Source organism: Emys orbicularis, chromosome 17 (assembly GCF_028017835.1).
Source record: "Emys orbicularis isolate rEmyOrb1 chromosome 17, rEmyOrb1.hap1, whole genome shotgun sequence".
NCBI lineage: Eukaryota > Metazoa > Chordata > Testudines > Emydidae > Emys > Emys orbicularis.
In genome coordinates, this window is record NC_088699.1 from 2,603,209 (window position 1) to 2,616,398 (window position 13,190).

Sequence of the window (13,190 nt, forward strand, 5' to 3'; positions counted from 1 at the left end):
GCCCAGCTCGGAGGGGGCGGCGCTGAAGGCAGAGCTGCCCATTTTAGGCGAAGTCATGCAGCTGTAAACGGGAAGAGGACATGGGGGGGGGCGGCAGGAGGGCTGCCCTGCTGAATACCTTTCTCTTCTTGAACTGCTGGCGTGCCAGGAAGCCCCTGCACGCAGCCTGGAAGAGTGCAATGTTCTTGCTCGTTTGCTCGTCTCGCTGCTCCTCAAGCTTGGCCAGGGTCCCTGCCCGGAAAAACACCTGTGGGGGAGGAGAGCAGTGAGCAGAGCCCCGGGGGGCAGACAGTGCAGTACAGCTCAGTGCCTCTTTTCTCACATCAGCCACTCTCCGAGCCAGCCTGGCCCACTTGGGGGAGCAAGCAGCCCCCAGGCAGGGCAGGCTAAGGAGGCGCGTGTACAGAGGGGCCCAAGCATGGGTGGGGGAGCCGGAGCGCGGAGGGGAGCCGCGCAGCTGCCAGCACCAGGCAGAGCCGCCATGGTGACAGCATGGCACATGAGGCCAGAGGCTGCGCAGTCTTCCCCCCTGCTCCCTGCAGCACACTGCCAGCTGCACCGGAGACAGGCAGCTCCCTCTGCCTCTCTGGGCAGCGCTGCTCCCCCAGGCTCACCTCCCCGAGACCAGACTGCCCTGGGCTGCCCCCCTGCCACCGGAGCCCAGAGGCCCAGCCCTGCAAAGCTGGAGGTAGAGATATAGGAGTGACCCCCGCTTGGCTGGCCTCACGGACAGAACAGCTCCCCTGCCTGCTTGCTGCCTTCAGGCAGCCTCTGCCACTGCCCTGGGCTACGATGTGCAGCCAGACCACCCCCAGCCCCTCTCCCGCTGGGGCCAGGCAGGCGCCGCGCCCTGGAGATGGGCTGTGACTAACAGCACCGACCGTTACACAAGGTGGGTGCAAATGCCACAGCTGGAGCCTGATCGGCACCTGTGTGCTTTGGGCCAGGTGCTGCTGTGGCTGGGGAGCAGACAGACGGGGGGACGGACGGCTGGGGAGCAGATGGGGCGATAACCCGCCCCAGGGGGCGTGCAGAAGGCTGGTCTGCCAGGCCGGGCCAGAGGCAGTGCAGTCAGTACTCCTCTAACCTCGCTCCAGCGCAGAGTCTCCCATCACCCCTGGCTCAGGCCCCAGACACCCCTAGGTAACAATAACCCAGAGGAGTCACTGCAGAGCGAAAGCATCTGTCTGACAGCAATGGCTGCGACGCCCCGTCTGCAGACCCGGGGTGGGGGGTACCTGGTGCTGGGCTGGGAGAACGTGAGACGTTCACTTCCACCCCCACGCTCTCCAAGGCCCCGGCTGTCTTCTCACATGAGCCACGCAGCACAGAGCGGCCTGGCCTCTGCCAGGAGACTAGCTGGCCCTTTGCGTCTGCGGTGCCGCCCCAGACCAGGGAGAGGTGCCCGTCCCTGACGGAGGCCCCTGCAGCATGAAACGCCAGTCGCACCTCGCAGTCGGTGCCATGGAGCAGGCCTCAATACCACGTGGTCCTGGCGCTCAGCCCTCCAGCGTCCCCCGCTCCTGAGCAGGGGAGACCCCCCCCCCCGGCCGCTGGCTCTCTGGCCCCAGGGGGACAGCAGGCACCGCGGCCGGGCAGAGCTCGCCTTCGGCCCCCTGGAATGCCGCGGGCGGGACACGCAGACACAGCTCCTCCTGTCCCAGCACCCAGCGCGGGGAAGCCCGACGCCCGGAAAGACAAGGAAGCCTTTGTCTCCTGGAGCTGCCTGGCCTCCCGGCCCCCTTCCCACACTGCACTCAGCGCATCGCTCAGCCAGCCTGACCCCTCCAGACAGGCCACGCTCCCACCGGGCTGCATCTGCCCCAGGCTGTGCCCAGAGCAATGCACCCCGAGAATCCCCTGCTCCCCCCCCCCTGCACTGACCTCACGGGTCTGGGGAGCAGGGCAGGGGAGAGGGATGCTAGGCCCCAGGGGGGCTCGTAGGTGTCTGAGCTGCCGCTGTGAATGCTGGGGCCTGAGCGCTTGCATGACTCGGCTCTGGGGCGAGATGGCTGCTTCGTGGCCCCCCCCATCCCCGTGCTCAGACACTCAGAGCTGGGGGTGAGAGCGAGCAGCACCCCACGCCCCCAGGGCCAAGCAGAGATCCTCTGCTGCTCTCAGTATGCTGCAACCCAACTCACATGCTCCCCGGTGCCACTGCCAGAGCAAGGGGGGGGGGGGAGACAAGGTCCCAGGGCCAAGCAGCCCTCCCCACAACCCCAGCCCCATGCTGGGGGCCACCGATGGGACATGGGTGAGAGACACAGACGCCTCAGGGCTGCAGCCTGTGTCCCCGGCAAGGTGCCCAACGGCCCAGCCACCACACGAGGTTCCGGGAAGCAGCCTGGGCTGAGTGGCCAGGAGGAGGCGCAGCGAGCCGGCCTGCCTGGGCGCGGCTCTGCAGAGGGAGCAATGCGTTTGTGTCGGTGCCAGGTGCCCACAGGGACTTGGCCCAGTCTGCTGGGAATGTGACTGGCTCTGAAGTGCTGTCAGCCTGGCCCCGGCTCTGCTGCGATCCCCCAGCACGCACCATGGCCGGGGGCCCCAGAGGTGCATTGTACAGCGTGTTTGTGACTGGTTTCACCTCCCCGAGGGGCCTCACTGGGGCGAGGGGCTACGCAGAGCCCGGGACGGTCCCCGAGGGCTGGCTGGGAATGGCAGGAATGCCCGGAGGCTTACCCGGCTCAGGCCCATGTGGTAACTGCTCTTCTCGAGGTCCAGCGATTCCAGGAGCTCTTCCACAGCCTGCAGGGACAGGGGGAGTCAGCGTTGGGGCGGGCGGCTCAGCTGCAGGGAGGCGTGGCGGGAGCGCCTGGCCGCGCTCGCTGAGCTAGAGCTTGGCACTGCTAACGAGCCCTGCTGAGAGCAAAGGGGCACCGAACGCAGAGGGCAGCAGACACGCCCCTATCCCCCCAGCAGGGCACGTGCCCTCTGCACTCAGGGGACTCCCTCTCGCACGCCCAGCCAGCGTGCCACACGGGCTGTCTCCAGGGAGAGCTGCTTGCTCCCCAAGCAGGCACGTGCTGCCAGCTCCGAGGTGCAGCGAGCGCCGTCCCAGCCCCAGGTCCCACGTGCTCTTCTAGGGGGAGGAGGAGGAGGTCACGGCTAGTCAAGGAAGCCTTTGTCTCCTGGAGCTGCCTGGCCTCCTGGTCCCCATCCCACGCTGCACTCAGCGCATCGCTCAGCTTCCCCGCTGCCCACGCAGCCAGCGCCCAGCCACCAGCCAGCCTGGCCACGGGACACACTACATGGTAGGCAAGGGCTGGAGAGGGGCTGCCCGCCTGCCCCCCCTTCCGCAACCTGCCTACGCGGTCCTGGCAGGCTGCCTGCTGGGTTCAACACTCGCCCAGTGCTTAGCGGTGAAGCAGGAAACATGGCCCTCGCTGGGGACCAGAGCGCAGCAACCAGACCAGACGCTTCACGCGGCTCCGTCCTGCGTTCCCGTCACTGGCTAGAGCCCTCTCCCGGCCGGGCGTCAGCCATGCCGCCAGCTAGACTCCCCCTGCGAGGGCGGAAGGTCCTTGCCAGGCTGCATGGCTGGGCTCAGGCCAATGGGGAGCCCCCAGCAAAACCCAGCCCATGGGATCAGTCCTCTCCCCCGCAGAGCGCGACCAGCACCAATGCCCAGTGCGGAAGAGCCAGCTCCCCACTCTGTGAAACACGCTGCGCTGCGCTCCTGGGGGCTCTGTGACAGCAAAGCCACTCTGTGTACAAGGCCCTGCCTGGTCTCACAGCAGCGGGAACCCCACCACTCTAAGCCCCCTGGCCACACCACTCGCTGCATGACCTGTCCCTCTCCATCCTCGGCTGCAGCACTGTACACAGACTGTCTCCCTGCCACAGCCACCGACAGCTCCTTGGGGGGCTCCGGCCCTTCCCACGTCCCCATCCAGCACCTAGCGCAGGGGCCATGGGGAGCCATGACAAACTACATGCCACTTGCCGGGAACAGAGAGGAGCAGGGGCACACGCCAGCTGCAGGAGCTCTTCAAAAGAGGAGGGTCGGCTGCAGCAGGCTCCCTTTCTCAGCTGAAGGGAAGTTGCCCCGGCTACACTAGGCTCCGGGGGCACTCCTCTCACCATTCTCTAGCATGGGCACTTCCGGGGGCAGCATGGCCCGGGCAGAGAGCACTGCCTGGCCCTCAGAAGAGCTGGGCTCTATGCCCAGCTCTGCCTTTGGGCAAGTCACTGCCCATCTCAGTCTCCATTTCCCCACCCGCCCCATGCCTGCGGCGAGCTCTTCGGGGCAGGCAGCACCTGGCACAGTGATCTGGGCACTGCCAACACGCGGCCTGCCCGCTCCGACACGCACCCGTTTCTCGTCCGTGACGATGTAATTCCGCCCATGTTTCTTGGTCAGGTGAGGGGCCAGAACGTCGAAGCGCCGCCGGAACTCCGAGAAGACCATGTGATCCGGGTAACCTGGGGGCAGAGCACAGGAGAGCGGGCATGTGCCTTGGCCCCTGGCGCAGGAGGGCAGAGACTCAGGAGCCTACAGGACGGAGCTGGTGGTGGTGGTGTGCACAGGCTGCCCCTCCCAGCTCCGACTCACCCAGCACCAGCCCGCAGAGGTGCGCGAGGACAGCAGCCCCACCTGGAGCCCCTGAGCATGGGAAGCAATTCCTATGTCCCGCTGCCACAAGGCACTGGGGGGAGCCAGCTGGGCTATGAAGCCCAGGGGAAGATCCTGCCTGCCTGGAGCCCTCGCCCTCCAGAGGCTCTGGGCTTGCCCCTCCCCAGGCCTCGCGGTGCAGGGACAGTCTGGCAGCATCTTGGGCAGGACGCAGGAGATGCAGAGACCCCCCCATGCCCAGCACGCAGGGCCACCCACCCAGGACATCCACACACTGGCTCTCCAGACTGCGCCTCTTACCCAGCCCTCTGCCAGCCAAGGCTCAGGCACACGGCTGCAGCGGGCGCTGGCTTTTGGGAGCACCCTGCCGTGCACCCCAGCGCGAGGGGAGCGCCCTGCCCGGAGCCCACCAGGCGGGATGTGGCCCAATGGGCTCATTTCCTGCGGAAAGGCCAGCGGCAGGGAGGGGAACGGAGGGCTAAACTACACATAGCCACTGAAGTGCAGCCACCTGTGGAGTGGGACCTAGCAGCTGTTTCAGAGCAGCACAGAGCCACCCAGGCAAGTCCTTGCCGTTGCGGAGGGTGAGGGGCCCCATTGCAGTCCTAGGGCAAGAGGCAGGTGAGCGCCTGGAGATGCAGCGTCTCCTGCTGTGACTCCAGCAGCTCGTTGAAGTCCCGCAAGGCGAGGCAGGGCCGGCACTGGGGAGGGAGGCCCCTCTCCCGAGTCACTGGACAGAGCCGCAGGAGGGCTGGCGTGGCACACAGGGTGTTATCCCCGCGGAGCGCACCGGCACCTCGCACAGCATGCTGGTGAACGTGTCCACGCCCAGCCACTCGGCAGGGGCAGGCACCAGCCAGCCATGCCACCCCAACAGCTGCCGGAGCCTGGCTGTTTCTCAAAGGTGGTTTTACGCAGCCCATGCTTGGCAACATTGGTTGTGGCTTTCTGCCAGCTCCGGAGAGAAACCAGCCGACCACCTGACTTGGGACAGGGCTGAGGCGAGTGTGTGTAACTGGATCAAGTGACCAGGGATCTTATGAACAGACCCTGCTCTGGACTGTCCCTGGACTGTAATTAAATTGATGTGCAAAGATAGCGGAGTTGATGCTTCACATCTTAATTCATCATCGGCGCTATCGATGGGGCGCTGAGCCTAGCACAGCCCAGGCGGCCGCGGGCCATCGATCCCGGGCTGTGCGAGCCGCATTGATTTTGGTTCAGAGCAGTAATCTGGCTTTGAAATAATAAACACCAACTCCAGGGCAGGGTGTCTGTGCTGATCAATAGATGAGGTCTCATTCTCTCCCCGGCAGAGCAGGGAGCAGCCCACCTGCAGAGTCAGCACTGACCAGTTGTAGCCCGTTTCGTAATTAGGGAAAGGGGCGGAGAGCCCTGGAGAGCGAAGGCCTCTCTCCAGAGAGCAGGCACAGCCAGGGGAGCAGCGCTGGTCACCCGCACTCCTCTGCTGCCCCGCACCGTGACCTCAGAGCGCCTCCCACATGGCCCAGAGTTCTCTTGTGCTCTGTGGTTTGGGAGGCAGGAGCAGGCACTGCTCTCCGGGAGTGGGGCTCAGCCCCCCAGGCCTGTCTGCGGCACAGGGCAGGTGGGCTGTTCGCCCGGAAGGTAGCTCTCCTGGGAGGTTACAGGGGCAGACCCATGAGCGTGACCTGCTGTCTCCAGGGATAAAAAGGAGCTTGTTCTCCAGGAGCCAGGTCAGTTCTTAGCGCCTTTGCCAAGGCTGCCCCCGGCATTAACTGGCCCCCTGCTGTGATGTGGGCCCCTGCCCCCTAGGAACTGAGCTGGGCCCCATTGGGTGCCTGGCTTACAAGCAAGGTGAGAGTTACATGCCTCCTTCCTGGGGGGAGGAAGGGAACGCCCCAGTATTTAGCCTGGAATCCAGTTAAGGGATTTGCCACCTCTTCATTGTCCACAGCTCAGAAAATTCCCATCTGGCTTCCCTGGTCCCTGAGGGCAGCGCCCACCCTGGCACAGCTGCCCTGACTGCTAGCAATGGGCAGCGGTGGGACTCACCACGCGCCAGTACCCATTACCTGCGGTGCTGGAGGACCAGTCCCTGGGCCCCTCTCTGCATCCCACAGGCACAGGGTCCCTGCTCGCGTCCCTGGCCCTCCCGTGCATACCGCAGTGAAGTCCAGCCCGCTCGTTAGGATCTGGGTGCTGGGGCTGCCTGCGCTGCCAGGAGCTGCACCCCATTGCTCCCGCAGAACAGGCCTGGGCCCGCCGCCCCGGAGGAGAGCACAAACCTTGCCGGTACATGCGCAGCGCGTCGAGGAGCCGGGAGCCCCTGACCTGGGCCCTCAGCAGGGGCACGTCAAGCTGCATGAGCCCCGCCTCACAGTGCTCCCCGTGCAGGTCCAGTTCGCTGCTGCTGATGCGCCGCGCCGCCAGCCCCTTGGGGTCCCCGCTCCAGCCCTCCGCTTTGGGCAGGAGGCAGTGCACAAAGTGGAGCTTCGACTTCTTGATGGTGTCAACCAGAGCATCCTGGGGGCGGGGAGAGGATGGCTCAGCCTGGGCGTGCCGGGGGCTCGGGCACGGCCTTCACCCGACGTGGCAGAAGCTGGGGTGAGGGACCTTGGGGCAAAAGGAGAAACTGCCCCTCGGATCAGTCATGATCCTGCAGCTTTGTCTGGGGAGAGCAAAGCCCCTGCAGCCGGAGTTTGCTGCAGAGCGCCTAGTGCCGTCAGGCTGCGGGGCAGGGTCAGTCTAACCCCACCAGTGGCGTTACCCCCCGGCTCCCACGTCTCTGCACTGGGGCTGAGCAGCCAGTCGCTCGCTGTCTAACCCTGCGCACACAGCACAAATGGCAGATGCTGGGTCCAGCCCAGATCCTGCAGGGACCCCGGTACCTGCTGCCAAGGCTGCTGGGGCATGCGACAGAGGCTGTCCCAGTGAATGGGAATGGACCAGATGGCAGAGGGGAACACCACCCCTCCAGGGCCCGCGGGCACAGGTGTGCAGCGAGGGTGGGGGGACAAAGGGAGCCCTGCCAGCAGGAGAAGGGGGAGACGGGCACCCACGGCCTGGCTATTTGGGCAGGTCACTTCGGCGTTGCCTCCTGCAGCCAGGCCCAGGAGCAATGCCTGTGAGCAGTGCAAACCGACGTGTGCGAGCAAGGGACGGTGTGACCGGCAAAGCCAATATAAAGCAGCGGGGCAGCGAAATGGGTGGGCCAGTGCTTAGGGCAAACGGCTGGGCGCAGGGATTCCCGCGGGCTCCTAGCTCCGTCCCTGGCTGTTGCCCGCCTGTGGGAGAACGGGGCCTGGCCCCTGGGAGCAGGGAGGGGTCATGGGCGCAGGCTCTCACTCACTCACCACTTGCAGCTTGATCTGAATGCACAGTGACTTCTTCTTCACCGCTGCCACCCCTGTGGTGAAGGTCTTGCGCATGCTGGTGGCCCTGCGCAGGGCCAGCTGGGACCCGCCTTCCAAGCCGGCGATGGAGCCCGACAGCACCATGGCCGTACCCGCCCGGCCCATAAACAGGCTGCTGATGATTTTCCTGACATCAGAGAGAGAAGGTGATCAGCCGCCCCACGCCTTTCCCTGCCATGGCCCCAGGAGGTGATGCCACAGCTACAGCAGGCTGGGCGTGGCCATTCCTGGGCACCGCACAGGGCTCAGCGCCAGGGTCTCACCTGCTCTGGGGAGTGCGGGAATGTGTGTGTGTGTAGCCACGGTCAGTGTACGACCTCCTGTTTGTTCTGGGTCGGCCGAGGGAGTGCACGTTAGCACCCATAACCCTCGGCCCCCAGCTGAGCGGGGAGCCTGGGCCACATGTGAGCAGAACTGCGCGGCTGGAGTCCCACCACACACTCGGGGGGCAGGCAGCAGCAACCCCACCGGGAAAGGCACAAAGCCGGCAGAGAGGCATCTGCACAGGTGCTCGGAAGGGGGGCTGACAGACACCTCCGGAAGATTTAAACATGGTGACCGCCGCCTGCACTGTCTGCCTCAGGCACTGGCAGTAGGGTCAGGGGAGCCCCTGCGCTGACGATGCAGAGAAATCCCTCCGCAGGCCAGACGCCGGACAGGGCTGGAAGCAGAGGCTTGGGCCCCGGCAGCACTGCGCACACCTCCCATGGGAGAGACAGCTCAGGCATGCTAACTCTTCCCCTAGCTGTCCCTGGCAGGATCATCTCACTGCTCTCGCTGCTGGCTCAGCTCCACAGACCCCGAGGCGAGCAGCGCGGCACTGGGACATCACAGGCATGGATGCCTGGCAGGGATGGGAACACACGGGTCACCAGCCCTGAGGCAGAGATGCGTAATTCACAGGTTTGCAGCGAAACCAGAGAGCCTCCTGGGGCCCTCTAAACCAGCACTGTAGAGCCCGGCGTGGCTCAGGACCACAGCCCATGTGCCACACCACGCGCAGTCTGTGGCGAGAGGCCATGCCATTCCCAGCCCGCAGCCCACTGCCCGCAGCCCGCAGCGTGACCCAGCCAGGGGGGCAGAACGGTGGAACGGGGCCTGAGAGGTCACCCAGCCCCTGCAACCACGTTGCTCAAAAGAAAGAGGCTGTTTCTCCCCTGCCCGGCTGCCAGGGCATGGACCAGCGCCCAGCCACCCCTGCTCAGCAGCTGCTCCTGGGGGACTGGAAATTAAGATTTCGCCTTTCAAAGAGTGTGAACCACCCCAGCAGAGCAGCCACGCCAGCCTCCCCCCTCCCTGGGGCCGTGTCTTGTGCCCGCCGACCCCAGGCCCTTCCCCCAGCCGGAGCCTCTTACTGCACAGCCGCTGCTTACTTCTGAGAGTCCTGCAGGACAGCTGCGGCGTTCTGAGACGCTGGGTTCTGCCGGACATAATGCAGCCAGCCTGTGGCGTCGTACTCCACCCAGTTGGTGCCGTAGCTGTGACCCAGGAAGAAATGGCGAGGCTTGTCGCTTCGGAGTAACGGGCTGTGGCCTGTAGGGACAGAAACCCCATTAGCGAACCGGTCCCCAGCGGGGCCAGAGATCCCCTGTCCTGGGCCAATGCGGCACAAGAGCAGTGCTCCCTCGAGTCTGTCCCACCCATGTGCACCAATATGGAGGCCATAGGATCTCCGGGGTGGCAGGATAGGCACCCCTCCCCTGGCCCCAGCAGGTCTGGGCCGGGGGAGAGCTGCTCCGGCCACGCCACCTCGGCAGGTCCAGGCCACAGGCTGAGTTGGGGCCCGGGGAGGGGCGCCCCCGGCAGGTTGGGGGCTGAGTTAGGTGGGGGCTGGGGGAGTGGCCGGTCCCCGGGCGGGTTTGCGGCACTCATTAGGCTGCTGTGCGGCCGCGCAGCTTACAGGGAACTTCGCACAAGAGCCCTGGCAAAGCTCACACACGAGGAAACAGAGGCTAAAACTCCGTGCCAGCGAGTCTCAGCGCCCAGGTCAACGGATTCGGGCTCATGCTGCGGGGCGCAGACGTGTCCGCTCGGGCTCGGGGCCCCTCCCCGGGTCTCCAGCCCGAGCCCGTACACCGTCGGCTATTGCTAGCCCTGCAGCACGAGCCTGGGGTGAGCAGCACCGAACACCCCCCCAGGCTGAGCTGCCAGAGCTGGAGAGCAGCCCTGTGCACAGGACAGGAGCCTCCCCTCCCCATCTCCTGCCCAGGTGCCCCACCCTCCCCTGGAGGGGTGCATGGCCCTCCCCCTGAGCCTGCGGGGCCCCTGGGCCATGGCTCCTGGCACACACAGGCCACACGCATTATACGTTTCCTGTACAAAGGACACAACTGGACTGAAAGCCTCACTTCGGCACGAGCCAGGAGTGGGGAGGGGAAGAGCGCAGAGGGCCTGGCTGGGCCTGCGGAGGGCTGGCTCCCCCCTTACCTTTCTTATCTCCCTCCTGGGGCCCGTAGTAGGCGAAGAGCCGTTCCAGCAGCGTGTCCTCGTTTCCCGCAGGCTGCAAAGCCTCCTCCTCCAGCAGCCACAGGAGCCCACGGGCCTCATCCGTGCGGGCCAAGGAGCGCACCTGCAGAGACGGTCCCAACCGCACGCATCACCCGAAGCGTGTCTGCTCCCCACCTGCTGGGCACGCGGGGACTGGCAGCATGCGCCCCGGTATGCCCTGGGCCGAGAGCCCCCAGAGAGGGAGAGATCTGTCCTAGCCCCAGCCCTACGGGAGTCTGGGACACGTTCCCCGGGACCAGTCAGAGCGAGTGGCAACCCCTCGCTCTGAGTAACACTTAATAGATTCTTTGCAGAGAAAGAATCAATACTTAATACCCGAGCCAGTAAAACACGTCAGCCAGGAGCGTTCGCACCAGCCACCGACAGGCAAATCCACCGCGCAGAGCTCAGCGAGATGCACCCACCCCATCTCAGGCCCCCGCTCTCCCACTCTGCCGCTGGCTGCTTCCCTGGCTTCTCACCGGGTAGCAGGGCGAGGGACCGAGGCCCTCCCTGCCTCTGTCAATCTCTGCACGCACGGGCCTGGGCGCAGGGTGAAGCCACTCGGGTTACTCCAGGAAGGCAATTCCCGCCCTGCAGGCAGGGGGCGCTCGGTTCCCGTGGGCTCAGTGTTACTCGATGGCATGCACCCCTGGGTGCCTCACTGTCCTGGGCCTGCATTCATTTCACTCCTTTACCACTTTATGGCGTTTCCTATTGAGCCTGTGGCAAGATCTCCGTGCAGGGAGAGTCACTTCCCCGAGTGCCCGCTGGGCCGGCGGGCAGGGCTGCTAACACAGCTGACCACCCTGCCGCCTGGCGCTCCTGCACCGCAAGCCAGGCTACACAGTAAGGTCCCCCTGCCACTGCCACCCTGAGGATCAGCCTGGCTGCCCTCTTTCTCCTTGGCAAGCCTGTCGCTCCCATTCTGGCCCCATGGTGCCAGCGCGCCCCAGGCAGACTGCGTCTTCCCGCTGATGCCAAGCCCTGGTCCTGCCCATTGAAACCCCGTTGGGCCTTTTCTCAAGGGGAAGCTCTTAGAGCCGGAAGTGACACTGGGCCTCCCTAAGCTCCCTGACGCTCCAATGGGCCACAGGACCCTTTGCTTTCCAGCCTGTGCTGTTGCGCTGCGCTGTTCAAGTGCTGCTCAGTCCTGCCCCAGAGACAGCTGCCTTTCAGTGTCGGGGGAAGTGACTCTACGCAGTCAGGAGGACAGGCCCCCATGTGCCTCCCGCACCCAGCCACCAGCCCCTGGCAATGGCGCCCGTTTCCCAGGGAGCTTCCAGAGCCCCCCAGGCAACAGGTACTCAGCCGCACCCTCCAGCACTGCCTGGGTGATCAGGGCAGGGCCTCCCCCTGCTGTAGTCACTGCTAGCGGGGAGGAGAAGGGCCCTGGCAGCGTTGGTCTGATTCCGAAAGCTCCATAAATGACAGCAATGGATCGGCGCCGAACGCAGCCCCTCCGTCGCCAGGGGAAGGGGCAGCAGCAGCTCTCAAGCCTGCTGTTCTCCTGCTTCTTCATTGGCCGAGGCGTTAACGGGAGAGGTAATTACTGGTGACGTGGCCCCACCGCCCAAATCTCCCCCCGCTTGCCTTGAGCCATCTGCCCGGCATGATCGCCCGCCCCAGCACGCCGAGCAAAGCCGCCCATGCTGCTGCCCCATGGCAACCCCCAGCTCGGCAGCAAATGTGGTCGGGTGGGTGGCCGGGCTCCGAGGGAAGCGGGGCCATTCCCAGCCTCGGGCACAGAGCACTGGGCGGGATGGGGCTGAGAGAGGTCTGGAGTATGGCATATGGAAGTGCAGCAGAGAGCAAAGCAAGGGGGGCTGGGATCACCTCTCTTCCCCCCCAGACACTCCCAGCAGAGAGCTTCCGTCAGGGTGACCCTCAGCCGCCTACCCCGCAGAACTGCCAGCAAGGAACCAACAGGGGGAACGGAAACAGTTCTCCCACCCGAGAGCTGGGCGGTCTGGAGACGAGTGAGGGGACCGCCGGCCCCACGAGCTGACGCAGAGGCCACGGCCCACCCCAGAGAAGAGGTCAGACTGGGAAGGGACGGCTGTTCCTCCCAGGAGGGGAAGAGACAGACTGTGCCTCCCCGCTGAGCCCTGCTGCCCCAGCATGGGGAGGGCCACTTCCCCGACAGCTCTGCAGACATCAGGACTAACTGCATCCCCCTGAACTGGCTCTGCCCGAAAGTGGGCAGATCAACGCCACCCGGAGCAGATCAGAGCAAGCCCCCGCTAACGGCAGCCTCCCCACCCAGAGCCAGAAGCCTCTCTCTGTTAGCGCCAGGTAACCAGCTGCTACGGAGCAGCTCCCAGCACGGCTGCAATCGCGTGTGACACTGGCGTTAACTTGGCATCTCCCCACCAATGTATCCCCAGGAGTGCATCTGCCAGGGGACTGAGGGGTCTCCTCTGCATGCAGGCAAAGGCAGCAGAACCTCCTGCAGGCTTCTGGGTGCTGGTGACTGGCTGGGATCCCCTGGCTGTAGCTAGGAACAGGGAAACACCCTGCTTTGGAGGGGAGCTTGGAGCCATGCAGCCTCCCCTCACCCTGTCTGCACACAAGAAACCCCCCAGGTCCCCCTGCCCAGCCCTGTCAAGATCCGGCCCAGAGCAAAGGGCAACTCCCTGGCCACTGCTTAGACAGGGGGCCCTGCAAAGCTGCTGGCTCAGGGAGCAGGAGGTGCTCTGGCCTGGAAAGGAGCTTTCGACACGGAGGGGAGGGGA

At 65.3% G+C, this 13,190-nt stretch overlaps 1 protein-coding gene across 1 annotated transcript in view; it reads right to left on the bottom strand.

The window, feature by feature from the left end:
* Positions 1 to 13,190, bottom strand: part of MYO18A (myosin XVIIIA) — a 107,674-nt gene that overhangs the window by 31,152 nt on the left and 63,332 nt on the right. The window contains exons 15-21 of the mRNA XM_065418129.1: positions 10,396 to 10,537; positions 9,342 to 9,501; positions 7,909 to 8,095; positions 6,841 to 7,078; positions 4,313 to 4,422; positions 2,680 to 2,745; positions 119 to 247 (exon numbers count right to left, since the gene is read on the bottom strand). Coding sequence (XP_065274201.1) covers positions 119 to 247; positions 2,680 to 2,745; positions 4,313 to 4,422; positions 6,841 to 7,078; positions 7,909 to 8,095; positions 9,342 to 9,501; positions 10,396 to 10,537 — 1,032 coding nt within the window. The remainder of the gene's footprint in view (positions 1 to 118; positions 248 to 2,679; positions 2,746 to 4,312; positions 4,423 to 6,840; positions 7,079 to 7,908; positions 8,096 to 9,341; positions 9,502 to 10,395; positions 10,538 to 13,190) is intronic.